The 25,891-nt window shown below is 56.7% G+C and overlaps 11 protein-coding genes across 11 annotated transcripts; 3 read left to right on the plus strand and 8 right to left on the minus strand.

The window, feature by feature from the left end:
- The first annotated feature begins 2,264 nt into the window (after positions 1-2,264).
- Positions 2,265-4,484, plus strand: B0H64DRAFT_56954 (choline dehydrogenase). The gene is made up of 2 exons (XM_062808449.1): positions 2,265-2,571; positions 2,636-4,484. Exons 1-2 carry the CDS (start codon positions 2,494-2,496, stop codon positions 4,316-4,318), a joined length of 1,761 nt encoding a protein of 586 aa, XP_062653874.1. The 5' UTR covers positions 2,265-2,493; the 3' UTR covers positions 4,319-4,484.
- A 701-nt stretch (positions 4,485-5,185) lies between these two features.
- On the plus strand, positions 5,186-7,069 carry B0H64DRAFT_378582 (cytochrome P450; the record flags this gene model as incomplete). Its single annotated transcript, XM_062802596.1, has 6 exons — positions 5,186-5,257; positions 5,331-5,884; positions 5,938-6,163; positions 6,272-6,554; positions 6,622-6,856; positions 6,922-7,069. 6 exons carry the CDS (start codon positions 5,186-5,188, stop codon positions 7,067-7,069), a joined length of 1,518 nt encoding a protein of 505 aa, XP_062653875.1.
- Positions 7,070-7,476: 407 nt separating this feature from the next.
- Positions 7,477-8,237, minus strand: B0H64DRAFT_378583 (cutinase; the record flags this gene model as incomplete). Its single annotated transcript, XM_062802597.1, has 2 exons — positions 7,477-7,659; positions 7,734-8,237. The coding sequence occupies 2 exons, from the start codon at positions 8,235-8,237 to the stop codon at positions 7,477-7,479; spliced, it is 687 nt and encodes a 228-aa protein (XP_062653876.1).
- An 837-nt stretch (positions 8,238-9,074) lies between these two features.
- B0H64DRAFT_412195 (uncharacterized protein) lies at positions 9,075-9,953 on the minus strand. The gene is made up of 2 exons (XM_062804905.1): positions 9,203-9,953; positions 9,075-9,133 (listed from the first exon to the last, which is right to left on the minus strand). The coding sequence occupies exon 1, from the start codon at positions 9,716-9,718 to the stop codon at positions 9,206-9,208; it is 513 nt and encodes a 170-aa protein (XP_062653877.1). The 5' UTR covers positions 9,719-9,953; the 3' UTR covers positions 9,075-9,133; positions 9,203-9,205.
- On the minus strand, positions 9,804-10,872 carry B0H64DRAFT_57050 (uncharacterized protein). Its single transcript, XM_062808451.1, has 2 exons — positions 10,346-10,872; positions 9,804-10,207 (listed from the first exon to the last, which is right to left on the minus strand). The coding sequence occupies exons 1-2, from the start codon at positions 10,636-10,638 to the stop codon at positions 9,889-9,891; spliced, it is 612 nt and encodes a 203-aa protein (XP_062653878.1). The 5' UTR covers positions 10,639-10,872; the 3' UTR covers positions 9,804-9,888.
- A 1,445-nt stretch (positions 10,873-12,317) lies between these two features.
- On the minus strand, positions 12,318-13,849 carry B0H64DRAFT_56980 (ADP-ribosylation/Crystallin J1). Its single transcript, XM_062808450.1, has one exon. The coding sequence runs from the start codon at positions 13,509-13,511 to the stop codon at positions 12,414-12,416; it is 1,098 nt and encodes a 365-aa protein (XP_062653879.1). The 5' UTR covers positions 13,512-13,849; the 3' UTR covers positions 12,318-12,413.
- Positions 13,850-13,955: 106 nt separating this feature from the next.
- On the minus strand, positions 13,956-16,452 carry B0H64DRAFT_447095 (sulfate transporter family-domain-containing protein; the record flags this gene model as incomplete). The annotated part of the gene is made up of 3 exons (XM_062806975.1): positions 13,956-14,687; positions 14,751-15,894; positions 15,962-16,452. The coding sequence occupies 3 exons, from the start codon at positions 16,450-16,452 to the stop codon at positions 13,956-13,958; spliced, it is 2,367 nt and encodes a 788-aa protein (XP_062653880.1).
- A 598-nt stretch (positions 16,453-17,050) lies between these two features.
- Positions 17,051-20,270, minus strand: B0H64DRAFT_427652 (uncharacterized protein). The gene is made up of 2 exons (XM_062805797.1): positions 18,793-20,270; positions 17,051-18,725 (listed from the first exon to the last, which is right to left on the minus strand). Exons 1-2 carry the CDS (start codon positions 19,909-19,911, stop codon positions 17,313-17,315), a joined length of 2,532 nt encoding a protein of 843 aa, XP_062653881.1. The 5' UTR covers positions 19,912-20,270; the 3' UTR covers positions 17,051-17,312.
- Positions 20,271-20,753: 483 nt separating this feature from the next.
- Positions 20,754-22,638, plus strand: B0H64DRAFT_57141 (cytidylyltransferase family-domain-containing protein). The gene is made up of 4 exons (XM_062808452.1): positions 20,754-21,045; positions 21,108-21,489; positions 21,566-22,371; positions 22,453-22,638. The coding sequence occupies exons 1-4, from the start codon at positions 20,893-20,895 to the stop codon at positions 22,498-22,500; spliced, it is 1,389 nt and encodes a 462-aa protein (XP_062653882.1). The 5' UTR covers positions 20,754-20,892; the 3' UTR covers positions 22,501-22,638.
- A 159-nt stretch (positions 22,639-22,797) lies between these two features.
- Positions 22,798-24,709, minus strand: B0H64DRAFT_368311 (3-ketoacyl-CoA thiolase). The gene is made up of 4 exons (XM_062801970.1): positions 24,291-24,709; positions 24,037-24,217; positions 23,400-23,976; positions 22,798-23,330 (listed from the first exon to the last, which is right to left on the minus strand). Exons 1-4 carry the CDS (start codon positions 24,353-24,355, stop codon positions 22,906-22,908), a joined length of 1,248 nt encoding a protein of 415 aa, XP_062653883.1. The 5' UTR covers positions 24,356-24,709; the 3' UTR covers positions 22,798-22,905.
- B0H64DRAFT_57145 (uncharacterized protein) lies at positions 24,591-25,825 on the minus strand. Its single transcript, XM_062808453.1, has 2 exons — positions 24,857-25,825; positions 24,591-24,776 (listed from the first exon to the last, which is right to left on the minus strand). Exon 1 carries the CDS (start codon positions 25,642-25,644, stop codon positions 24,907-24,909), a length of 738 nt encoding a protein of 245 aa, XP_062653884.1. The 5' UTR covers positions 25,645-25,825; the 3' UTR covers positions 24,591-24,776; positions 24,857-24,906.
- Positions 25,826-25,891: the final 66 nt, after the last annotated feature.

Raw genomic sequence — 25,891 nt, forward strand, 5'->3', positions numbered from 1 at the left:
CGCTGTGCGGGACCCGGCGGTCCGGGAGCGGGCGGTGCGGTGCTAAACTGCGGATGGATGGGGGCTTGTAGCTATAGAAAAGGTATTAGGAAGAAGAACTTAATTCAACGTTTATTATAGAATCACTGGTTGGATTTCTTACAGGTATTAGGTCCTCACTGTTATAATCTACAGCGTGAAACCCAAATGGTGTAAATTGTTGAGCTTGGCTAGAGGATAACGGTTCATGAGGAGGCTCAGGAAGCGTAATGTCGTTGTTAACGGCAAGTCCAACCCGAGGGTTTATCACATTGATCTGAGTTTGCGGGGGGACAGGTTGATAGTAACAGAATTGAAGTCCTGGATTTGGAGCTGTACGTATTGGGCGACGTAACTCCGCTTTACGGTCTTGCTCGCGTTTAGCAAGTTTAGCATCGCTAGGATTCAGGTATTTCCTCGGTCGGCCCATCTTAGATACTGGTGATCTGAAAAAGGTATGTTTGTTTGAGTGATTTCTCTAATTCCTGAGAGATTAAGGGTAGCATATATCGGTGAGGAAGAGGTTTCCCCGCTTCTTGAAATTCTTACATAAGATATCGGGATACTATCTAATTGGGTGCATCGAGATGTTGTGGGCCAGTTCGCTCGTCTCGGTTTTTTCTGGGAGAGGATGCTATCTAATTGGGTGCATCGAGATGTTGTAGGCCAGTTCACTCGTCTCGGTTTTTTCTGGGAGAGGATGCTATCTAATTGGGTGCATCGAGATGTTGTGGGCCGGTTTGCTCGTCTCGGTTTTTTCTGGGAGAGAATGCCATCTAATTGGGTGCATCGAGATATTATAGGATAGCTAACTTATTTAGGTTTTTTCTGGGTGGGGCTGTGGGGCAGCTAACTAGTTTAGGTTTTTTCTGGGAGAGGATGCTATCTAATTGGGTGCATCGAGATGTTGTGGGCCAGTTCGCTCGTCTCGGTTTTTTCTGGGAGAGGATGCCATCTAATTGGGTGCATCGAGATGTTGTGGGCCAGTTCGCTTGTCTCGGTTTTTTCTGGGAGAGGATACCGTCTAATTGGGTGCATCAAGATGTTGCGGGACAGCTAACTAGTTTAGGTTTTTTCTGGGTGGGGTTGTGGGGCAGCTAACTAGTTTAGGTTTTTTCTGGGTGGGGCTGTGGGGCGGCTAGCTAGTTTGGGTTTTTTCTGGGTAAAATGTGGACCTTGGATCTTGGCACACTGAAATCAACAAAATAAGGAAAGTATTTAGAAATATATAATTAAATAACCAAAATAGCTAGGAATATAGGGACTTCAGATCTATATAGATTAGATAAGGTATTATTTAGATAAATTAAAGTAACTTAGCTTTTAACTGTTTTGACCCTAACCTTAAGCCCTAAAGTGGTTATTGAGAACTCCAAGAAGCCTCGGGAGAGCATGCCGTTCGGGAAGTGTTCCTCATTTTGACGAGACGTCCGTCAAGAGTGTGATTTGCAACGGACTTGCCTTGCCCGGACTGGCCCAGCCCGGACCGAGCCAGTCTCACAGTGAACATACCACGCGAGGACGCGCTTCGTCCCCTACAATAGGTCTAGTTGTCAAGCCATTTGTGCGCACTGGCGCTGGAAATCGATGGTGAGGGATGGAACTGTAGCAACCTCAAGGCTCCCACAACAAAAGAACCAAGGTCTCGTTACAATACATGTCGTTTAGCCCGAGAATGTATGTACTATGTACATACCGCTGGTTCCCCGGGGCCCTTGTCCCCTGCTCGTTAGGCCTCCAAAAGCGGCTGGTCCGATCCCGACCTGCTGATTCTGTGGCACTTCCCCGCGTCAAACAAGACCCCGTCTCTATACTAAAACTAAAACTTAAATAGAAACAAGGTCCAAGAGCCAGGTCGACAAACTCGAGTCTGACACACAAAAGCTGAGACAAAAGACCCCAACCAGGTCTGCGAAACAGAAACATTAGCAGGTGAGAACAGGAGCAGGGTTACAGATTACAGGAAACCCTCTATCATTCCTAAACGGGGCCAAAAGTCAAAAACTAAAGCGCCGTTCAAAGCTGTAGTGCACGCTAAACAAAATGCGACTTTCCCTTCGCGGGGGTAGCCCGTTCACCGCAGTCTTGTAGGAGAGGTGCAGGGCTGATGCCAAGTAGTCTAGATCACCACATCGCTGTCTAAGGTAGCTGATTGCCGCGCCCATTGCCGTACTGACTCCCGTCTTGCTGTACTCATCCCTGTGCATTATCTTCAGCCTGGTTCGAGGCTCTCGCCTGCGCCATCTTAAACCGGGCACCTCATACCTTGCCCCGGGATGGGGCCCCCGGACCGTTGGGGTCCAAATCGGAATTGCACCGTCGCAATTTATTGAATCAATGTCGGCTGGAGCCCTGCGCCTTTCTGGATAAAACCACCATGTCCCGTCCGTCGCAAATCTTACCTGTTTCTTACCACCCGCCGCCCCCATCATTCGCTTCCGCCTTCTAGCTTCCCTGCTCGCTCCCCCATTCGTCATGAAGTTCTCGCAGGCGCTTGTGGCCCTCGCCGCGCTCTCCGCCGGCGTGATTGCCCAGGATGATTCTTATGACTACGTGAGTACAAGCCGTGTAGTCTGCGTGCGCCGGGAAGCGTCCAGTTTCGCTTACAATGCCCTAGATCATCGTCGGTGGCGGTACTGCTGGCACCGCCCTTGCCACGCGCCTGAGTCTGGGCCTTCCCAAGTCCAAGATCCTGCTCATCGAGGCCGGTCCCGCCGCTGCGGATGACCTGAGGATCAACGTCCCCGGTCTCCGTGGGTCCATCTTGGGTTCCAGCCTCGACTGGAACTTCACTACGGTGCCACAGTCATCTCTCGATGGCCGATCTATCGATGTCAACCGCGGCAAGGTGCTGGGCGGCTCGTCCGCCATGAACTACCTATGCTACGACCGTGCGTCGGCCCCCGAGTACGAGGCTTGGGGCGAGCTCGGCAACCCGGGCTGGGGTTGGAACACGATGATCAACGCCATGACCAAGTCGGAGAACTTCACCGGCACAGACAACGACAGGCATGGCTACACGGGGCCCATTCGGAACTACTACAACCGCGTCATCTATCCCGTCCTACAATTTTGGCAGCCCGCTATGAGCAAGCTGGGCGTCAATGTCAATGACAACAACAATATGGGCGGCGAGCCGATCGGTGTGATGTTCCAGCCCACCAACATCGACACGACAAAGCACACCCGCTCCTACTCCGCCAGTAGTTACCTGCCCTTGGCTGGCAGCAACCTGGTGGTCAAGACCAGCACTCGGGTAGCCAAGGTCAACATGGTCAAGTGCAGGGGCTCGGTGTACCGGGCGACAGGTGTGACTCTGCCTGGCGGCCAGATCATCAGGGCTAAGAAGGAGGTCATCGTGTCCGCCGGCTCCGTTCAGAGCCCCGGCCTCCTCGAGCTTTCGGGTGTTGGCCAGCCCGCGGTGCTCGAGGCTGCCGGTGTCACCCCGCTCGTCGACCTCGCGGGCGTCGGCGAGAACTACCAGGACCACATCCGCATGTCCAACACGTACCAGCTCAAGGACGGCATCGACTCGTTTGACAACCTCATCTTTGACAACGCCGGCGCCAACGCCACGGGAGAGATGCAGAAGTGGCTAAACGGCGAGCGGTCGCTGTACGAGTATACGACCGCGGCCTATAGCTTCGTAAACTGGGAGCAGCTCAGCTTGGGCACCCAGATGAAGAGCCTCGCCCACAGCATCTTCGGGTCCAGCGCCAACGTCATCGACGACAAGAAGCTCCAGTTCCTCGACAACGCCAGGGTGCCGTCGGTTGAGTACATCTACGAGGCGAACTTTGTCGGCGCCTTGGGCTACACGGGCGGCAAGTTCATCACCCTCATCTCGACCGTCATGCACCCCTTCTCGCGCGGCAGCGTTCATATTGATAGCAAACACCCCCACGGCAAGCCCGTCATTGACCCCAACTTCATGAACAACGAGTACGACCACAAGGCGCTCGTCGAGGCCGCCAAGTTCGCGCGCCAGATCGCCAACACCGAGCCCATCAAGTCGGTCTGGAAGGCCGAGACGGAGCCTGGCGAGACCGTCCAGACCGACGAACAGTGGCTTGCTTACGCCAAGAAGACCATGGGCAGCTTCTACCACCCTGTCGGGACCTGCGCCATGCTGCCCCGCGACGACGGCGGTGTCGTCGACGCCGAGCTCCGCGTCTACGGCACGACCAACTTGCGCGTCGTCGACAACAGCATCATCCCTATCATCCCTTCCGCCCATATCCAGACCGCGGCGTACGGCATTGCCGAGGTCGCCGCGGCCAAGATTATCTCTAATGCATGAATGATAGCGGAAATGAGTGCTCGAGGAGCAGTGTGCGCAAGTAGACCTTTCGATTACGGGCTTCAAGTTGAGCTCTTCTACCAGCCATGTTGTCAGGCTCCCGCATCAGAGCCCAGCGTTAGACTTTAATGTTAGACAGCCTTGCGACGATGCTCACCCATCTCCTTTTTGTGTTCTCAATTGCTAACTGTGATGGCTCATGAGGTAGCTTATCAAGCCATCGAAGTGTGTGATACGGGACGCATGTCGTAAACGAACGGACCGGATCTCGGTCTTAATAATCTATTTATTCGGTCTATACTACTCTACAAAGAGGCAACATCTATTCGCTTGACAGCCCCAACAGCCGGTTCGAGAAGATAGGATTTGGGCAAGAGACGGGCGGAGGCATGCAGATGTGGTTTGAGCGTTGTAGGCGGCTCGGGATACAGCCCCGGTTTGTCGTTGCGTACCGCGCTTTCATCGACGCCCAAGTCTCCCGCAGCCAACATGGCGCCACTGAGGATGCTTTGTCCATTCTTTGATTGTGTTCCTGCCCTCGACATCCTCTGGCTGTGGAACATCCGTCATGCCCCATTATCCAATCCAACGTCTTCTCGTACGAAACATATTCCGGATCGGAAGACGACCTTGAAGAACCGACCCGGGATTCCGGAATGTCTCATGCGGAGAGAAGCTTGTTGCTCCTAGCGTGTCGCCAAGACCAGGTTAAAGGGGCCGGGGATAGCGGCAGTTGCAGGATGCCATTCCGAGAAAGGGGGGTTACTCTGCAAGGGGTAACAGTACTTATTCTTCGGGCTGACACCATCCATCCAAAGTAACCTTCTCTCTTGGCCACGATCGAAGCGAGGGCATTTTCACACCACCATGTTCGGCGTCGTTCTTCTTAGCATAGGGTTGGCTGTTGCCGTCTCGTATCTGGTGCTCGAGTTCCCCCGGGTAAGTATCTCCGCCAACAGGATCGAACACGCGGGGAGAGTGTGCTAACCCCTGAATCGCAACCACCAACCAGCTGCACCAAGGTTGGCGATTGTGGTCGCACCGCTCGCAACTCCCGCCAGGGCCCAAAACACTCAAAACCGGCATTCGAAAACCATGGTTATGGTTCCTCGAACTGAACAAGCAGTATGGCGACGTGGTCTACCTTCAGATGGGGCCAACCCCGACCATCATCCTAGGCTCGGCGCAGACTGCCTGGGATCTGCTCGAGAAGCGCGGCGCCATTTACTCGTCTCGGCCGCGCTTCATCATGGGTGGTGAGCTGTTGTCCAACGGCATGCGTGGGCTGATGGCCCCCTACTCCAACTTCTGGCGTCGCTGGCGGAAGTTGTTGCACAGCGGATTCATGCAGCGCCAGAGCGAGACGTACCGGCCAATCCAGGCCCTCGAGTCCAATGTGCTCATGCACGAGCTCCTGACCAACCCCAAGGGCTACCGGACGCATCTCGAACGATACGCCGCGTCGGTTGTTGTAACTGTGACGTATGGGCGCCGAGTTGAGGATGTCCGGACGGATGCTGTTGTGCAGATGAACGCCGAGGCAATGGAGCGGCTCACATCGGTGAAGTATGTTCTGGTGACCATCTCCCTAACCGACCCTTTGCTGACATGTGTGGCAGCATCCCTGGCAAGTATGCCGTCGAGCGTTACCCGGCGCTCAAATACGTCCCTACCATGTTTGCTCCGTGGAAGGCCCAGGTGCTGGAGCAGCGGAAGAAGGACATCCAAATGTACACGGGCCTCATGAACGACGTTAAAAAGAGGTTGGCAGCGGGTTCACTGCCGAACTGCTTTGCCAAGCATCTCCTCGACGAGCAGCACAACCTCGGCATGACCGATCTGGAAGTAGCCTACACCGCCGGTACCCCCTTTTGGTGCGGGCGTGGAAACAGTGCGTCCTCCCCTGACCGGCTCTTCTCTCCTCTGTTACCGCATGGGACTGACACCTCACAGTCTGCCGGCTCGTTAGCGAGTTTTATCCTTGCGTGTGTTAAGTTCGGCGATAGCTTCATCCCCAAGGCCCAGGCGGAGGTCGACAAAGTGGCAGGTGATGACAGGTTGCCCACATTCGACGACTTGGCTTCTCTAGAGTATGTGCGAGCCATCGTCTCAGAGACCCTCCGATGGCGACCCGTCGCCGTCCTCGGTGGCACGCCACATGCGACCACGGCCGACGACGTGTATAACGGCATGTTTATTCCGAAAGGGAGCACCATCATCGCCCCATTGTGGAGCAGTAAGTGTCGATCAAAATGATCTATTCGTTGGGACATGTGGCGGAGGTAGGCTAACTTCCCTTTCAGTCCATTTGAACGACGCGGACTTCCCGGACCCGCATGAATTCCAACCGGAACGCTTCCTCGAACAGCGCGAGTATCCTGGTAACCTGGGGCACAGCGCATTTGGCTGGGGGCGTCGTATCTGCCCTGGCCTGCACCTCGGATCCGCTTCCGTGGCCATTAATATCGCCCGGATATTGTGGGCATTTGACGTTAAGCCTGCTCGGAATGCCAAGGGAGAAGTGGTTGATGTTGACATGTAAGTGGTCGATAAGGGACATGGTTGTTTCCGAACTTGTAGGAGCGTTACTGATAATATGATAGTTTTGCCTTCTCGGACGGGTTCAACTCAAGCCCCCTGCCATTCGAATGCTCCATCACGCCCCGTTCGGAAAGGCACGCACGTGTGGTTGAGAGAGAGTTCCAAGAAGCTCGCGGAGAGCTGCGGCAATACACAGCAGCGGCAAACTGAGTGTATGAACGGTGCCTCGTGGAATACAGCAAAGCACAATGTAACGCTGTCCACACAAGCGCTAGATCCAAATTATCAGAACTGTACAATGGTCAGTAGCCACGAATACCACATAGTGGCCACTATGACGGTTGAAATCCGCCCGTACCCTAGGTACCGATGGGTATTTAGCAAGTGATTATTCTGAGAAGGTTCGCTGGCAAGATTCCGTAAAGGCACCACGATCTGTAGAAGACGCCCTTTTCCTCGGCAGAAGGTTCGGGAAGCCAAGATCACTACTACGGGGGAATCAATGTTGACCTGAGCATGGCTTTTGACTATTTGTGTAGATACAGAACCGGGGTGTGCACTATGTACGACTGGAAACAAAACTCTTGGTCGCTTCACCAAAGCAGAACCTGCTGCGCTTAGGCCGCGTCGACGAGTCCCTGGATGAAGGTGAGCGCCTGCTGTCCGTACTTGGTGACGTACTGCTGGTGCGAGTTCGCATCGTTGCCGGTGCAGCAGTACGGGTCGGGCGAGTCGCAGTACGACTGGATGATGTCCGGGCTGGCCGGCGAGCACTGGAAGCCGCTGGGGCGGGCAGCGAACTGTTTGTATTGTTATTATTTATTTGTTCGCGATAAGAATCAGGCGTTGCTGGAACGGGAGCCGAATAACTTACGCCCTGGGCCTGGCATGTGCCGACGTTGTACGGGAGGCCGACAACGTTGTGCGGGTCGCCCATGAAGATGGCGGCCTTGACGGCGGCGAGAGGCTCACCGGTAAGGGTGGCACCGGCGCCTCCGCAAAGGGCATTGTCCATGATCTGACCGCCCTGCGAGTAGCCGATGAGAACAATCTTAGTGTCCGGGCAGCGCTGGTTGAAGCTCGTGACAGCCGAGACGACGGCCGACGTGCCTTGGCTCGCCGACTGGTCATAGCTGACGCCGCCGCACTGGGATTGACCACCACAGGCTGGGTAGTCGATGGCCTCGCTAGTGGCGCCGGAGTAGGCCTGCTTCACCATGTTGACGAGCCCTTCCGAGGTGCCGTAACCGGCGGGGGCGGTCGTCTCACGGGCTCCAAACACGTGGACCTCGGGGCATGACTGGCGAGCCTCGACCTCGACGGGGCCGGCGCTGACGAGGCCAGCGAGAACCGGGACGGCAACAGCGGAGACCTTCATGTTGGGTATTGTTGGGTTGTGGAGCTAAGACTCGAAGGGTGTGCTTGTCGGGTGGGGATGTGCAAAAAGCCGAGATGGTTCTGGAACATAGGCCGTTCTTATATCATGATCTCACTCCGTAGTGTTTCGTACCCTTACCCGGGTTCGGACGTACGGGTGGTCGAAAAAGGGAAGACGGAGAAAGGCTCGGCGGAAGGCCGCCGAATGCCACGCCGGAACCTTGTCTTAATTTTCAAGAGCCCTTCGGACATTATTGCAGCCTCCCTCGTCCTTGCAAGACCCCCCTTACTACGTAACACCGGGCAAGGGGTCCAAGCTAAAATAAGCCATGTCCCGGGGATATGGGACTCAACACCAACGAGATTCGTTCTAATTTTCTTCTAGAAGGTGTTTCGCCATCGCTGCCAGCGTTAAGGAAGGTAATGATCGACCAGAGGAGGCCGGGGGCAAACACAAGACGGTCGATCATCAAGCGGTGCGGCCCTCTTCCACTGTCAAGCATCTCCAGTGCTTCGTCATAGGGAGCATGATGGAATCCCATGCAAGTGTCGGGGGACTTCCCCGCAAAGTCGTATAGCCGATAGCACATGGGCCTGTCGATCAGCGCCGGGGCGAATCGAAGCCTTTGTTTCACGTATGTTGATGCTTGGCATAGTGTTGCTGTCACACGTTGTCAAGGCCTGAGCCGACGGCAATAGGCAATAAGCGCGGGTGAAATACCGAGAAGACGTCGTAATGTCGATGATCGGCATGCCCAGGCTGCCATTGATCTGTGGGGAATGCCTTTTGCCTAAATGTTGCCCATGGGGAAAGCAAGGCACATTCATGCTAAACCAACACCAATCTGGGGTTGAAGGCTGGCGTGAGACTCCATTGAGTGATGACGAACTTTACTTGTAAGCCTGAGCCACGGTGCTCTGTTGGAGTCTGGAGAGGACTCACCTGACTGATACTCTGAGAAACAGCACCTAGTGTTCCAATGACGACCCTAAGGATAGATGGGCTGGCATCTCTTGGCCGGGAGATGGTCCGATAAGATCGGGACTTGAATCCAGGGGAGTTACAGGTGAGTTAATATTGTGTACCTTTGCAAGGATCAAGCCCCGGCTGTTTGCAACATTCGCGAACCGGATAACAACCAGAAGTGAGCCAGGCATCAATTGAATTCCAGCTATCTGAATGGCGCTCACCACAAGCTGGAAGTAAAGGAATGTAAGGTGATCAACCCGTCTGCCTCCCTTTCCATCCTCATAGCCCATACCGTCCGTCCTCCGCCGTACCATACCATCCTCCGCAAACCCTGCGCGTAAGTAACTGAACCTACCCTCCCCCGCATGACATCCTTTCCCCCGAACTGTAATACCCCCTAGGCCACACAGAGCGCCTCGATGCCTTGGCTTCGATCTTAAGGGCAGGCCTGCCAGTTGGTGCGGAAGATGACGTGCATGCTTCCATCGAAAGCGTCCACCTAAGTGATTCATCGCGTTCGCCCTCACATTAGCCCATCTATTCCATTTTGTTTTCCTTTTGGTCTCTGCTTTTTCTTTTTTTCCATTTTCCTCCCCATGACCTTCTCCCTCTCCGTTTTGGGTAATAAAATAACAAATAATACAACAGGGCAACTCGAAACAAGGCAGTAACGACGTCAAACTCAACAACGGCGCCACTCCAGCAACACCTTGTAGGGGTTTCTCACAGTCATGGTCCCCCTGTTCGGGGTAGAGATGGGCGTGATGCGGATTTCCGAGTTGACGTTGAGGATGGCCGCCGTGCCGCCGCAGCGCGAGAAGGACTCGACGCCGACTCCGGCGATCATGTTGTAGTTGTCCTCGTACGGAGCCAGGAGGTTCTTCTGGAACACCACCTCCTGGGTGCTGTCGCCGGAGAAGGTGTAGCCGGCGCGGCAGGTGCCGGTCTGGCCCTCCGAAAGGCTAGCATAGCCGGTGAAGCGGGTCTCAATCACGGAAAACCTGTTATCCCGTGTCAGTATTCGACTTCTTCTTTTATCGGCTTCCTTTGGTTGCGTCTCTTGTCCGAGTCGGATGATACTTGGGACTCCATGATCTGCTCCGAGGCAGTCTCCGGGCTAGGCCTAGACTTGGACTCACTGGTATCCGGAGGGGAATTGGAGGTTGATGCTGATGCGGCAGTTCTTGCGGCTATCCGAAACGCTGCTGCCCGGGCCGGCGCTCACGATGTACTCGTCGAAGGCGACGTCGAAGATGGTGCCTGTAGCATCGACGTTGATGTAGGCGTGGCCAGCAGGGCAGCCCGAGCCGATAGCGGTGACGTTGATGATCTTGATCTCCCCGGGGGCAGGTGCCGTGAAGCCCAGAGATTCACTCGGCGTGATGACGGCAGCGGCGGCAGCGCCGGCAAAGAGGAAGCTGGTCAGACGCATTTTGAATGGCGGGGTTGCTCAGCTGCGAGACGTTAATGCAAGTGACCGGAAGGCTGCTGAATGTTGATGAGGAAGGTGGTGATCCTCTTTCTCAGGTTGGGTCTGTTGACGGTCCTTTTATAACCATCGACAACGCACCGAGCTACAGCGAGAAGGGGTTTACGAGACGGTCTTGGGATCCCGGACTTCGACTCCGCAATCCAAAAGCATCGCCCTGCCATCCCCAGCGTCGACCTGCAGAGGAGATGCCCCGAACCACGGAGAAAGGGAGTGATGACAATCGCCATATCAGCTACCACGTCGCAGCCAATGCTCCCATCCCCGCCCAACCAAGCCCGCGATGTGATGTTGGTGACGGCTCCTCAAGCAGCTAGCGCTCGAGTTATCGCCTTCGCTGTCGGGGGGACGTCGGGATAAGGTTGGACGGAAGGAAGGGATCCTTGAGTGGACCGTGAGAGGCACCCCCAGCATGGGAAAGAGTTTGGTTTCCGGCTTTCGTAGAGCTATTTTTGTCGACAGTCATATCGTGCCGCTATTAACTAGCAGCTTCATAGCGTCTCTGACCGGGTCGCTGGCATCCATTCATAACGCTTGCTATCTTCATGTGATCCGGGGGTGTGGTCCATGTTGGATCGTCCTGGAAAATAGCTATCGCGAGTGTCGGAGGTGTGGCCCCTGGGAGGCTGCCTACAGGTGCCGACCTAATTGTAGAAACCCCAGTGCAACAATGCCATCACTCTCGCGAGGTGCGTCTTCCCACACTAGCTAAGTGGTTGCTGTGAAACGCCATCGGCCCTCGAAAGGACGCCTGGGCTGCGCTGGTGGCGTGAAAGTGGCCAGTGATACCCCCGCGGCAGCAACACTAAGTCGCGGCTCCAAATTGGCCAACAGATTGTTACGGGAGCCCAACCCGGAACCTGAGCTGCCAAGGGATTCGGTCCAGATAGGGTCCCTGGGGCCGATTCACACGGTCACTGATGTCGCGACACAGGGGGCTGGCGATTGGTGGGGATCTGGTTGATACCAGGGAGGCGGTTACCCCGACCCCGTGCCTCGGGAGATTTGCAAGGGCACTGCGACCTTCTTCAGCCAGTCATAGAGGAATCCGAGTCTCCAGGAAGCTTATCCAGACTACAGACTACGTAGGTCAAGACCCTATGCGCATACCCCTGAGCACGTCGATCGCATACACGCCTGTGCGGTTCTGCGTTTGGTGATACCATCTCGCTCAGGGAGACGACGGGGAGTGAAATCGTAAAGATAAATTCTGGGCTCGGTGATGACCAGGATGTCAAAGCGGGAGGACCGGGTAGCTTATTGGCATCGCTTGCTGCCTATAGGGTACAAGTCGAAAGACTTCATATATGGATAAAGTGTCCACGGCTTGGCGCATCATTTGTCTGGTGATGCTCCGCACCCTCATGCATGGGCTGGATCCCAGATGAGAGAGAAAGCCTAGGCGCTGACCGCATCTTTCCGTGCGGGTACGGAAAGCAAATTCCTGGGGGACCGTCCGCCCGGTTCTTGCTCATCCGTCTTGTGTCGCCGGCGTGCGGCATCAGATTCGTCCACCCGAACAGCATCCGAAGACAGGGGTAGCGGCGGCGAGATTAAACCGTGTCTTATGTTGTCGCGGAACTTGCCTTTCAATGTTGCCCCTACTATCCACCGAGCCATTGGCGATTGCAGGAGTGAACCGGGGTGTCAAGGTCCTTGGCTAATATGTACGATGGGGCGATGAATGAAATTGGTCGAGAGCGGGTTGATTTCGCTACCTATGTCTGATTACCGCTCTCCTGGGATGACAGCAGATACTCCGTAACCTCGGTAAATTCATCCCGGAATTGCAGCAACTCCCTCCACCGCAGGGGGATAGCATTCACACCATCCCGCGCTCCAAGCAAGCCGCCGGCGATGGCGCCGTTCGTATCGGTATCCCGGCCGAACCTTACCACATCAATAAGGACTTCCTCCAATGCGCGGGGATCGAAGATGGCAGCAACACCCAAGGTCAGAGACTCGAGCACGTAGCCGGACGCCTTGAAGGGCAGAGCCTTGGTGGCGTTCGCAGCTCGTTTCGGTCCGTTCTCGGCGAGGTCCCGCACCTGGACTAGCGACTTGCCCGCGTCGATGGCCGCCTCGACGCTATTCGCCGCGCTCTCCAGCTTGGCCTTCCGAGTTGCCGTCGTCTCTGCCGCAGCCAGAAGGGCGACCGCCTGCGCCACCGCGTCCTTCCCCGCCTGCCAAGCCTCGTCGGCTGACATGCCTTCGACCAGTGTTCGTACCATGGCATTGTATGCCGCGCAGGAGATGGTACAATGGAAATCGTCGTGCGTGACGGCCGAAATCTCGAGCGACTCCGTGAGTGCCTTGGCCACATCGGACTGGAACAAGGCGGTGGGGATGCACCGCATGAGTGATCCGTTCCCCGCGCGGCCCTCTCCGGCCCCCGAAGTCCGCGGGTCGTTCGTTCTCTTGAACCTCGAGATGCCGGTTGCCGTAGCGCCGCCGACGTCGGCGGGCATCTCGCCTCGGGCGCGGTCGGGCCAGCGTCCATCGTACCAGTCGACCATGTATTCCGCGGCAACCTTGACCACATCTGGCGACTTGGGGGACTGGGATCGCCGTAGCTTTTCGACGTCCCGGTACGCGAGTAGAACGGCGCGGGTTAGGTCGGTGTCGTCTGTTGCATGCCCCGGCGTCCAGCCAAAGGGACCGCCGCCGACCATATCCCTCACGCCGCGTGGATAGTCGTTCTGAATGTATTCCCAGGCTTCGAATTCAACCGTGGAGCCGAGCGAGTCGCCAGCGTGCACACCAAGTAGCGCGCCGAGAGTGCGCTCATGGCGAGTCGCGGTGGGTGAGTTTGACATGATACTTGTCCCTCGAAATGATTTTTGGTGCCCAGAGTAGGTTGATATGAATGTCGACCCAAGTTGCCGTTGTGTTGGGCCAGTTGGATGATTTCGAGTCACAGCCCAGGCTGCACTCTCATTTCAGGCAGGCAAGTGGGTTAGGGTTTTTGGCCGCAACCTTTACCCTTTTCGACCCCAGCTCAGCCCCGGGAAAGTCTCGAAGCATCGCCCAGAGCATCGCCCCCCGGGCGCGGATTGCGCAAGCCGAAGCCCGTGGGCCGATGAATGGATCCAGTCTATCCCCGGTTGCCATGGTTGCGAGAGTGGAAAGACGATTATTGACAGGCAGCCCGCAGAAAAGACTAGGGTCGAGGAGAGATGGGCATGTGATTGTGAAGCTCAGTTGCCGCGCAAATTAACTTTTGATAAAACACGATGGTTCTGCGGCTGCGACTACTGGGACTACCGCGACCCCGTAACCTGGCCATCCGAGCCCCCGAGCTCGCTCTGTTCCTCGGCTTCGGTAAGCTTCAACGCCTCGTGAACATCATCCACAAAGTGGCGTTCCCCGCCAGCAAGCTCAATGATGCCGCTACGCCGCAGCAAGTGCCCGATTTTGGAATCGTGCCCCGGCCCCCGGCTGAAGAAGATACGGACACCTCGTTCCCGGTAATCCCGCACAATCTCCTCGAGCACCTGCGTTCCGCTGCCGTCGAGGGACGTCACGCCGTGGATGTCAAATATGATGTTACGGTTCCAGTTTTCCCTCATCAGCCGCGGCAGCGCTGGGTGAGCCATGCTTGAGCCGTACAGCTCCAACCGCCGCAGCCGTGTCTTCATCTCACCCGTGTTTGCAAATGTCAGTGGCTCGGGGATCTTGACAATCAGGCACCCCTCGATGAATTCGAGACGATCTAGATTCGCTTCGGCGTTCTCGAAGCGGTTGGTTCCGGGAATGCGGCCGAGAATCTGGATGCGTGGGCGTGTAGCGTGGCGGATGACCTGTAACAGAGAGAGGCCGACGCCGATAGCCATTCCGAAGGAAAGGGAAAAGAAGATGGTGGCAATCACGATGGCGGCCATGAGCCCGAGTTCTTGCCAAGCGCGGATCTTGAGGAAGAACGAGACGTCATGTGGGCATTCTTCAATCAACGACCAGGCTACAACACTAATGAGAGACGACAGGACGGGTTTCTGTAGGGGTCATGTTAGAGCTATGATGCCACGGACCGTAAAGAGGGGACAGGGGCGGCTAACCGGAAGGTAATAGAGGTACGGCAAAAGGAAGAGGATGCAAAGTAGCGTTAGTCCACTCAGGATGATGGAGCTCACGGGTGTGCGGCCGCCCGTAGATTTGTTCACCTTGCTCCTGCCATAACCCCCAAAGGAGGGTAGGCTCGAGAAGCAGGCGCCGACGAGGTTGGCCGTCCCCAGCGCGACCAGCTCGCGGTTGGGGCTCAACTGGATGCCGGCAAAGGCATTACCGCCGAGACTCTTGGCTGCAACCGACGACTCGAAGAAGCCGAGCAGGGCGATCAGAAACGAGGTGCTCATGGCCTCCCGCATGTATCCTATGTTGGCCGGCTGCAACGGCCAACGGAAGGTGAATAGGTGACCACTGGCCGCTTCGACTTTGCCGAGCACGGCAACGCCAGCCTTGTCCCACTCGTAATAGTAGGCGAGAAACGCGGACAACACCACGACGAGGAAGCGGTCCGGGATGTAGGCGACCCCGGGGTACCGAGGCTGCATGCGGCGCTTGATCTCACGGCATACCATGATAATGACGAAGCTCGTGGCGGCCACAGCCAAGGTCAGAGTGTGAACTTTGTCTAGGTTACGGAAGATAAAGGCGAGTTTGTCGACGCTGCTGGCGTGGCCGATGTGGGCTTGGTCGGCTAGCCGGTTGAGTCCGAGCTCGGGGATGAGCTGGTCGACGGCAACCACGACACCAATGGCGCTGATGAAGCCGCGGAGGAACGGACGCGAGAGCACGCTATCCAAAAACCCCACACGACCAACACCGGCAATGAGGACCATGGCACCAGACATTCCAGCGATAACGCCACAAAGCCTGGCCTGCAGTGTGGCGTCATCTTCACCACCACCACCGCCCCGGTCGACGATGGATTTGATGGCAGTCCCGACGAGAAGCGAGCCCGCCGCCTCGGGACCGACAATCATGGCGGGACAGCTGCCGAGAAGGGCGTAGATGAGCGGGTTGAAGACGAAGGCGTACAAGCCGTTCAGGGGAGGGACGTGAGCCAGATTATCGGCAAGGGAGAGCGCCATCGGCACGTACATGCCCGCCACGGTGAGAGCGCCGATAAAATCACCCTTGAAATAGGACCAGTTGTACTCTTTGGCCCAGACCATGACGGGGAGGTAGTATGAGAGGTACCTGAGAAGGGACTGGTTAATATCAATGGGCACTCGTCATGCACCTTGGGCATCTTGCGGACGCTTACATAAGGGCAGAGTCCTTCACGCCATGTTGTTCGGCGAGCGCGCTCGAGGTGCTCATCTTCTTGCTTCTCATCTTAGACGCCCATCGCTTTTTCCAGGTCCTGCGTCTCGAGCCCTCCGAGACGACCCCGTCAATGCCGGGGATCGAGGCTTCCGTCTCAGATTCGGAAGGGCTCGGCCAGTCGACCGGAAGACTTCCCGAGGGACTTGTAGGTCGCGGCGAGAAGGTGCCGTGATTGCAAGGTCCTTCGTGTGCTTCTTCCCCCAAGTCCACCGTGGCACCGAGTAGGGACGTGGACTCGGTGGGGTGTTGTCTGCTCGGCCCCGCTGCATGATGGCTCCCGGGGGCTGCATCGCGTCGCTCGGAAGCGGCGCGACCCGCGGCATCGTTACCGGAGCTGGACGAGGAAGCGGTGTAGGTCTGGCGGAGACCGCTGGGGTGCGCGGGTGCATGGTCTTGCCCTGGGCGCGGGGAATTCGGTTGGGAAGACATTGTTCGGTGCTGGTGTTGGTGTCGACGCGGGATCACCGAGAGCAACGCCGAGGCAGAAGCATCGATCGGATATTAGGTACAGATTACTGTGCAGAGAAGGGCGAGAAGCGGGATTCGCAGCAACAGCTGGTTGCTGGGAGATAAGACGGGGCCAATTGGGGTTCCCGTTCAAGCCCGGCTCGTCAACGTTAAATGTGAGGGTACAATGCAAAGCGTTTTTCTCTGTTTGCATCCGCAGCCATCAGGTAATGTAAGGTTGAGGGTGAGCGGTCAGAAACAATTCAGAATCACAAGTTAGATGGAAGTGGTGTCGCGGCTTCGGGGCGTCCCGCCGGCGATTTTTCTGGGCGGGCCTGGCAAGCATCGTTGGTGACAGGCACACAGGGTCCATCGAGGCTCGGGGGGATGGGCTTGGGAGATTCGAGGCTGGGCGATTGGAGGGATGCACAAACCATCACAACCCCGCGATCCACGTGACTCCACTTACCCCTGGCCAGCCAATTGCAGCATCAATCTTTGTTTCCGATTGCTCAGCTTCGCCGCAGCCCCACCAAGAATTGGGCTTGGGACGGATCCTGTTGGTCATGCCTCACTGCCTCTAGCACCGGATCCCAGACACTGCGAGGCGCGAGGCGCGAGGTTCGAGCAGTGTCGGATTTGGAGCAGCAGAGGAAGTGGAAGCAAGCGACGGGTTCATCAAATGCAGGAGACTGAAGACACAGGTTCAAATAAGTGTCATGTCTGTCAAAACATACATTTTCCGTCATGAATGCCTGGAACACGCCCGGGGTATCAACCGTGACTTCGTCTGCCAACCACCTCCCACCTAGGTATAGCCTCGGCCACTCGCAAACACCATATCAATCAAACATGTCACCAATTTCCTCGCCTTCGTCCGGCGTCACGGCGAGCTCCAGCAGCTCATGCGCCAACTCTACTGTTTCGGCGTCGATCCCGGCCTCCAGAACCAGATCTTCCTCAGCAAAGTTGAGCCTCGCGAGCGCCAGGAAGTAGCGTTGCGAGCCGCCGTGAGAAGCAGCCAGCTTCGCCGACGTGTTGGCGGCGTCTGATGTCCTGGGGTCCGTGACGATAAAATGGAGCAACCGTGTTGCCCGCGAGATGATGTTGTAGAGGAGGCTCATAGGGTCGGTTATCGCATCCAGTGCGGTCTCCTCCGTAACACCCAAGGCTTCGGCGTCTGGTTCGCCCCCATCTATTTTCATGTCCTCGGTGCCATCTAAATCTTGTTGATCCACGTCCATTTCATCGCCGCCGTCGGGCCGAGAGTTTCCCGTGTCCATCCGCTTCCCGGTCTGCAAGGGCAGGTCCGAGTCATACAGGCGATCGATAGCCCAGCACAACACCGTGACAAGACGAGGAATGGCAACGTCGCTCTCTGCGATTTGCAACGCGCCAAAGTGACTCGTAGCAAACGTTGTTAGGGTCTCGAGTGCGGCCCACCTGACGGCAACTTCTTTCGCAGACCCGTGAGCTGCCCATCGCGGCCCCTCGCATAAAAAGGAAGATACGCAGTCAATTACAGTGGCTGCAACTGCACGGGGGTTCCTTGTCTCAGAGCGGCCGCTCGGCGATTCGGTTGTCGACGAGGGGATGGGACCGATGCTGGTAGAGGTGACCGACGTCCGCAAGATGGACATCATGACCAACCAATCCGTTTCCGGATGTTTTGGGGAGAGCATCGTCAAGACGAAGTCGAATTCCATTGTCCTCCAGAATTCCAGCTGTGGGCAAGGTTGTGGCGCATCGGAGGCGTCAGAGACTTGGAGAGGGGCTGGCAGACAGGCTAGGGCGGCGAGGTAGAGGAGGGAAAGGCAATGAGTGACATCGATGTTCAGGCATAGCTGCCGGACTACCGCGTCTGGGTGCGCCGACAGATCGCCATCAACGCTGTTGAGCCGGGGAAGTGCCACAAGGCGGCATGTTGTTGCGCAGACCGGAATAAGTGATGAGATGATGTGCGGCGCGACTTCAGCCGCGTTGAGCTCGAGAGTGTACATGGTCAAGGCGACGAGGTGGTATATGGGCCCGTAGTATCTTTGCGCAAGACACTGGTGCCACATCTCGATCAGCATGTCCGCAAAGTCGACCAAGAGGGTTAATGGTTCGCCGGGAGTTCCCATTTGGGGAAGTTTCTGGAGGATTATCGATGCGAGCGAATGCTTTTGGTCCGCAGGGAAGGTGTAGTGCGAGAAGACATCGAACGTCGGGGGCTGATCGTGAATCGCGGTGTGATCTAGGAAGAGCCTCAAAAACTGCGAGACGGTTAGCGGTGCAACATGGACTTTCACGCCATGATAGGTAAGGTTAGAAAGGGCTTACATCCAGGGGTAACGGCCGCGGGACAGTCGACGAAGAGAAGGATGGTGCGTTGACGGCGTCGGCGCTATCGAACACCGAGTCTCCTCCGTCTGTTTCAAGAGCAAATGTTGGACTGTCAACAATCGGGCGCTTCCTTTTTCCTCTCGTTGGCGTGCGCTCGACGGCGGGAACAGCAGCAGGGCCAGAATCTTTTCGTCTCAAGTTCTGGGTTTTACTGGGACTGGAGAGGACCTCGATGCCGTCGAAACCATCGGCCATCCCCCATGTCCTATCCTTCCTAGGCGTTGCCGGACCGTCCTTCCGCTTGGACTTTGTGCGCCCCAGTCCCTCTCTAAGGTCCTGGCGGGCAAACTGCAGCTCGGTCGCAGTGCTACGCTCTGCTGCACGCGCTTGCTCGGCGATGCGCTCTTGCTCGGCAAGCTTCTCAGCGTTTTCTCGTTTTATACGCGCGATCTCCGTTTCGAACGTTACGCGGTCTTTGCCGCGTGCAGAACGAAGGATGGAATTTTCCCCGTTAGATGCCGTGAGGTGCGACTCCAACTCCGACACACGAGCTCGCAGTGTCGCGATGATCTCGTTCTGGCTTGCGGGGCCAGCGCCATGGTGGACTTGGGACGGTCGAGCCGCATATGTGTGGGGGATTGGCACAGGCGGCCGGGCAAATTGTGACTGTTGGGCCCCTTGTTGCGGGCGCGCTGATGCCACAGGAGGATGCCGTTGCGATGAACCAGCTGGGTACCGTTGCCGAGAGGGTAGAGGCGGAGGAACCGGTCGTGAGGGCGGCGCGTACTGCGGTCGTGCTGGATAAGCCAACCTCGAGGGCGGCAGGTGCTGGTTCCATCGCTGTGTGCCTGTCGTGGTATGGCGGGGTTGTTGGATCGGAACGGCAGTCTGCTGTGGCGCGGGGCGGGGCGGCGGGAGAGCGTGTTCGTCAATCACGACGGTATCATCGAGGTCGTCATCTTCGAACTCGTACTCGAAGGCATCGTTCTGCGCGGGCGGTGCAGCTTGCGATTGAGCTAGTTGTTGAGCCTGAGTAAATTGAATCGCATTATTTTCGAGCTCCTGCAGCACCGTGTCGTTCAGGTCGTCGAAGCCGTCGTCGGAAAAGTCATCCATGGCCGCAGCTGATTGCGTCCAATTTTAGACATGACCATGGCGTTGAAACCTCGCCAGAGCATGATAGGGCAATGTGCCCGCGCATAGAATGTGGCTTTGCCGGTGTGTGCGAGGTCGCGGGGTTGCGTCGTTGGGATGCGGTTTCAATTCGGCGTTTGACGCGTCGCGGCCAGCCGCGCTCGAGACGGCGCTGAGGCTAGCGGAGTTCCGGGACCTCAGGGTCCATCGAGCCTGAAAGGCCCTGGCCGGGTTTTCGGTGTGCAAGCACTCCGATGCGTGGAGTGAATGCTTGACATGTGATTCGCGACAGCTCTCTCCCTCTTGGGTCCATGCCAAGCCCCTCGATAGGTGGATGTGGTCAGTTCCATGTTTTCCAAAGTTAATCCTCAGATAGCAGGCTGTTAGCCACAGCGATATCATGCAGTTGCAAATTTGTCCGGCTTCTGCCCACCGTGTAACCATGTCGGACCAGAAGTTCATCTGATACATTTTTCGCTTGTTGCTGCTAATCCTGTCAGCGCTGTTGACCATCCCAATCGCTGGTTCTCAATCTGCCCCACTCTGCTCTTGCTGAGCTGAGGAGCCAAGGAGCCAAGGTCGGATTGACGTAGGGCCTCCAAACCTCGAAATTTCAGACGCCAATCCGCTTTGCGGCTGGTACATCTGTACTTCCGGGCACCCAGCATTTCCTTCTCCCAACTTCCAAGGTCGCGAGTTGACCCGAACCCAGCCCAACATTCGTTGCCCATCACCCCTAAGAATCAACGAGAGGACGCCGGGAATCCTCCTGTCCTTGCGCCGTTTCTCCGCAATCCTGCGACCAACCCGCGACCCCCGAATAAGCCAAGTCCCAGGCTTCCGATCGAGCTGAGCTGACGCGCGGTCTTGCATCCCCTTTGTTACCCGCCCTCCCTCCCACTCAGAGCTGGCTTCGATCAGACGACGACCTAGCAGCCCAGAAATCAACGGTCATTTTCCATCATGACGGGCAGATCGCGCCGGGGAGTCAAATTCTCCCATAACAACAAGCACTCGAACGGCCAAGAAGGACGTCGTTCGAGCTTCAGCGATGTGAGCGAAGAGGGGTCGCCGATCAAGGCCAGGTCCACTGGGACGCTGGAAAACATCCAGGAGGTGAGTTCCCCTTGTGATGGGTTGTTGAATGCAGGTTCGAGAGCTGACGATTATGGCCGCAGAAACCCCCTACCCCTGAGGAGCAACAACAATCCGACTACGAGAAGAAGAAGGCCAACTTCATCACGCGAACCTTTTGGACCTTTGTCATGATAGGCGGTTTCTTCGCCGCGCTGTTTATGGGTCACGTTTACATCTTGGTCATCATCACCGCAATCCAGATCGTCTCGTTCAAGGAGGTCATCGCCATCGCCAACGTGCCCAGTCGTGCCCGGGATCTACAGTCCACCAAGAGCCTAAATTGGTATTGGCTCGCGACCACTATGTACTTCTTGTACGGAGAAAGCGTGGTATATTACCTCAAACATATCGTCTTGGTGGACAAGGTGTTGCTGCCCCTGGCGACGCACCACCGCTTCATCAGTTTCATTCTCTACGTTTTCGGTATGGACCCCCGCCTGCTTGTTTCCTGCAAACCCTCGGGTTCCGAGATGCTGATTAAATGCCCCCCTTTACTTAGGCTTTGTCTTTTTCGTTGGCTCGCTCAAGACCGGTCACCTCAAGTTCCAGTTCTCCCAATTCGCCTGGACGCACATGGCTCTTTTCCTCATCGTTGTCCAGGCCCATTTCATCATGAACAACGTCCTCGAGGGCATGATCTGGTTCTTCATGCCGGCGGCGCTGGTCATCACGAACGACATCTTTGCCTACATCTGCGGCATCACCTTTGGCCGGACGCAGCTCATTAAGCTATCCCCCAAGAAGACGGTGGAGGGGTTCGTTGGCGCGTGGATCATGACTGTCCTGTTCGGCGTCGTCCTCACCAACATCCTGCTGCGCTCCAAGTACTTCATCTGCCCCGCGACGAACCTCGGCGCCAACATCTTCACCGGTCTAGACTGCGACCCGAACCCCGTCTTCATCCCCCGTACCTACTCGACGCCGCAGCTGTTCTTCCTCCCGCCCAACTACACCCTCAGCATCACGACGTCTCCCATGCAGATTCACACCTTCTTTTGGGCCAGTTTCGCCTCTCTCATCGCGCCGTTCGGCGGCTTCTTTGCCTCGGGATTGAAGCGGACGTTTAAGATCAAGGACTTTGGTGATTCGATCCCTGGCCACGGTGGCATGACGGACAGAATGGACTGCCAGTTCATCATGGGCCTCTTCGCCTTCATCTACTACCACACCTTCATCGCCTTCAAGCGGTCTTCGGTTACCCATGTCATGGAGCTCGCCATCATGGAGCTGACGGCCGACGAGCAGCTCGATGTGATCAAGGGCGTCTTGAAGTACCTCACAAACCAGGGCGTCGTCAAACCCGAGGTATGTCGCTTTGCCTTTTTCTTTTCTTTCTTTTTTCTTCATAAAACCTAGTGTTCCGCGGCTAATCAACATTTTCTTCAGACCCCGGCGTCGTTCGAGCAGTTCTTGTCGACCAGCCTTGAGGTATGAGCTGGGTGGTCGTGACTCGGTATCCGGGTCGCAATTGGGACGGTGCATTTCCCTGGCGTTCGGTTTCGACAAGCGGACTTATTCGGGTCCCGTGTATGTGTTACGAGACATTCTCACCCTTCATTTAGCATGGTCTCCAATGCTGGGTAGCACCGAGTAGTAGTACGAGGTTGTAGTTGGATTCTAATTGTATCTTGTTCGATGTTGTATGTGCACACATGCTCCCTTTGTCGCGGAGTCAATCGGGCTAAGGAAGGGGGCCCATCGAGGAACTAAATGCACAAAAGTATCGGGCCAGTGTCAAGGGAATCGTCTATTCCACAAAATGCGAGCCAATATTGCGCCAAAATTGTATACACATTACACACAGCAGTTTTCATCCCATCATCCCCCTCTCCCCGCCGCTCATTGCTCGTTCACAAACAGACCGGCCATGCCCATCCCCGTGCCGATGCACATGCTCGTCAACAAGATCTTTTTGCCGCTCTTCCGGCACTCGCTCAGGCCAGTCACGATCTGGCGGGCGCCGGTGGCTCCGAGCGGGTGGCCCAGCGCGATGGCGCCGCCGCGGGGGTTCATCTTGGCCCAGTCCAGGCCGAGGGTGTCGCGGCAGTAGACGGCCATGCTGGCAAAGGCCTCGTTGACCTCGACGACGTCGACGTCGGCGAGCGCGATGCCGTGCTGCGCGAGCAGCTTGGGGATGGCCACGGTCGGGCCGATGCCCATGATGCGCGGCGCCAGGCCGGCCACGGTCGAGCCGACGTACTTGGCCATGATCGGCTGGCCCAGCTTGATGGCCGTGGACCGCTTCATCAGGAGGATGGCGGCGGCTGTGTTAGGGCTGTTAGCCAAGCGTCGGGATGGGTGGGGGATACATGATAACGCTCAGAATCACTTACCTCCGTCGGTAACCTGGCTGGCGTTGCCGCCGGTGGTGGTGGGACCCCACTGCGGGAAGGCGACGCGGATCTTGGAGAGGCTTTCGGCGGTAGTGCCGGGCCGGATGCCGTCGTCCTTGGAAACAGTGATCTCCTTCCACTGGCCATCGGGGCCCTGGAAAGTGGTCCTGATGGGCACGATCTCGTCGTCAAACAGGCCGTCCTTTTGCGCTTGCTCGGCGCGGCGGAAGCTCTCGGCGGCGTACTTGTCCATCTCTTCGCGGGTGATGCCGAAGTCGCGGCTGACGTTCTCACTCGTCCAGCCCATGGGCTGCATGCAGTCGCTAGACTCCTGCGACCGGCTGGTGACCTTCTCATCGAAGGGTTTCTCGAGGGCGTCTCCGCCGACCGTCATCTGCTCGACGCCGATGGCAATGCCGATCTCGATGGATCCGCTTTCAATGGCGTGGGCGACATCGGCCACAGCCTTGAGGCCGGAGGAGCAGAAACGGTTCAGGCTAGAACAGGCCGTCGTGTTGGGGAACCCAGCGGCTAGCGCCGAGGCGCGCAACTTGTAGGCGGCCTTGCCGTCGGAAACCTGACATCCAGCGCATTAGCCTTCTGCATCTTCGTTGTACTCGGATATCGAGGGTCGCACATTTCCGAGGCAGATGTCTTCAACGAGCCCGGGGTCGATATTGCTCCGTTTGCGCACTTCGTCGAGGAGCGCGAAAGATATGTACTCGAGACTGCTGTCTTTCAGCCCGCCCTTCCTCGCTTTCGTCAGGGGCGTTCGGACGGCGAGGGTAATGACGATGTCGTCGGCATTCTTGGAGGTGCTATTGCGCGGGGCGTTATTAGACAATGGTAACCATAGAACAACTTCCGAACTGCCTAGGTAGGGTAGCGTACATATGCGAGAGCGAGTTGCTCGGAGAGAGGTGCTTGAGAATGGATCCGAGGCGTTCGACGGCCATTGTTGCGGTCTGCAGGTGGTATGGGGTTGGAAAGTGGTGTGTTTGGTCGGGGACGTTGTCGGTCGTAGACGGCGCAAAGATCGACAAACTGGTACCTCGTCAAATATAAAGGGCGACGTCGGCGTTGGAAAGCGACAAGATGGCAGCGTGGTCGCAACCGTTATTATGTGTGGGGTTCGGTTTGCCGAGGCATTCCTCGGTCTCCGTCACTGATCGATGGCCTGGCTGGGGTAAACTGACCCGAGCCGGATCTGCCCTGGTGCCGTCGCATCCCTGCGGGGAAACCCGTCGCTGTCCCCTAACCGCGGAAGGGTCGATGAACTTGCGGCTCCACTATCGGCAGTTCTGCTGCTTCGAACTGAGTGAACATTTAACACGATGGGCGATGGCAGACCTTAACACCGCCTTCCATCTTTTTTTCCTGCGCCCGCGACGGCCGTAAGCAATTTGAAAGAATATCAGCTAACCCCTCAATGACAAACGTCCCTACAGATTACCTACATATCAATGCAAGTCCATCCCGAATTTGGGACTCCTCGTCGGTGCACCTGTTACAGCCCTGCATGCGATCCCTCCATCGGGAGTCGGGAACTGAAGAAACACCGACAATCAACGTCTGCCGTTTGAACAGCGCCCTCGAAGTTTCGCGACAACTGATTCCGACACACGACGCACACCAAGCGACATCCCAGCCATTCTTTTCCTTTTTCTTCGCCACTGCCGGTAGAATACTTCGAGCCCCAGGAAGCCAAGTTACATTGCAACCTCATGTACGCACAGGGTAACGAACCCCCAAATACCACTAACTTGCTGGGACTCGTTGCTGTCGACTTGGCCTGTTTCCCTTTCCCAGGCTCGGCGTTGAAATCAGCCCTACGCTGCCTCCTCGACGCTCCCCTGCCGAGTATGATCAGCCAAGGGTGATCCCGATCGCCATTGCGTGCCTGGCAGCCCGGGGCCAAAGTTAAAGTTACGGGCCTGTCGATGCTCCGCTCGCCGCAATGACGGGGACAACTCGTTCGACTATATGCAGTATTCTGTTCGATGCGCCTGGCTGAGAAGAATGGTCCAATGCAGTTGCAGTTGGAGATCCCAGTCGGGCAGCCCGAGCCGAAAACTTGGGCCCCTGAACCCCTGGCGCGTATCACCGATGAGTGGGCCGACCGATCCAGACCATGGAAGCTCCATCCAGCCACGAAACACGGGAGAATCACACAGCCCGAGCATCGTGTTCGCAGCGTCGAAACGTCATCCCGGACCGACCTCAAAAATATACAAATGTCCACCATTGGGTGGCTCTTGCTCGGCACTGCTTGGCATTGCTTCTGGCTCTCGATTTAGTTAAACGCTAAACCAGAAACAGTCACGCTTCCATGCAGCCCCGCGGGCAACAGGGGTCCGCTGAACATTGGATGGCCCAACATTTGGTCGCTGGGCATTTTTTGCAGTTGTTTTCAGCTCGCGTCCAAGACGAGGGAAACTGACCTTGGCTCCCAACTCAAGGTTGCTCCGATTGTGACCATGTTTCTTCCTCAG

This window comes from Chaetomium fimeti, assembly GCF_033439085.1.
Source record: "Chaetomium fimeti strain CBS 168.71 chromosome Unknown B0H64scaffold_13, whole genome shotgun sequence".
NCBI lineage: Eukaryota > Fungi > Ascomycota > Sordariomycetes > Sordariales > Chaetomiaceae > Chaetomium > Chaetomium fimeti.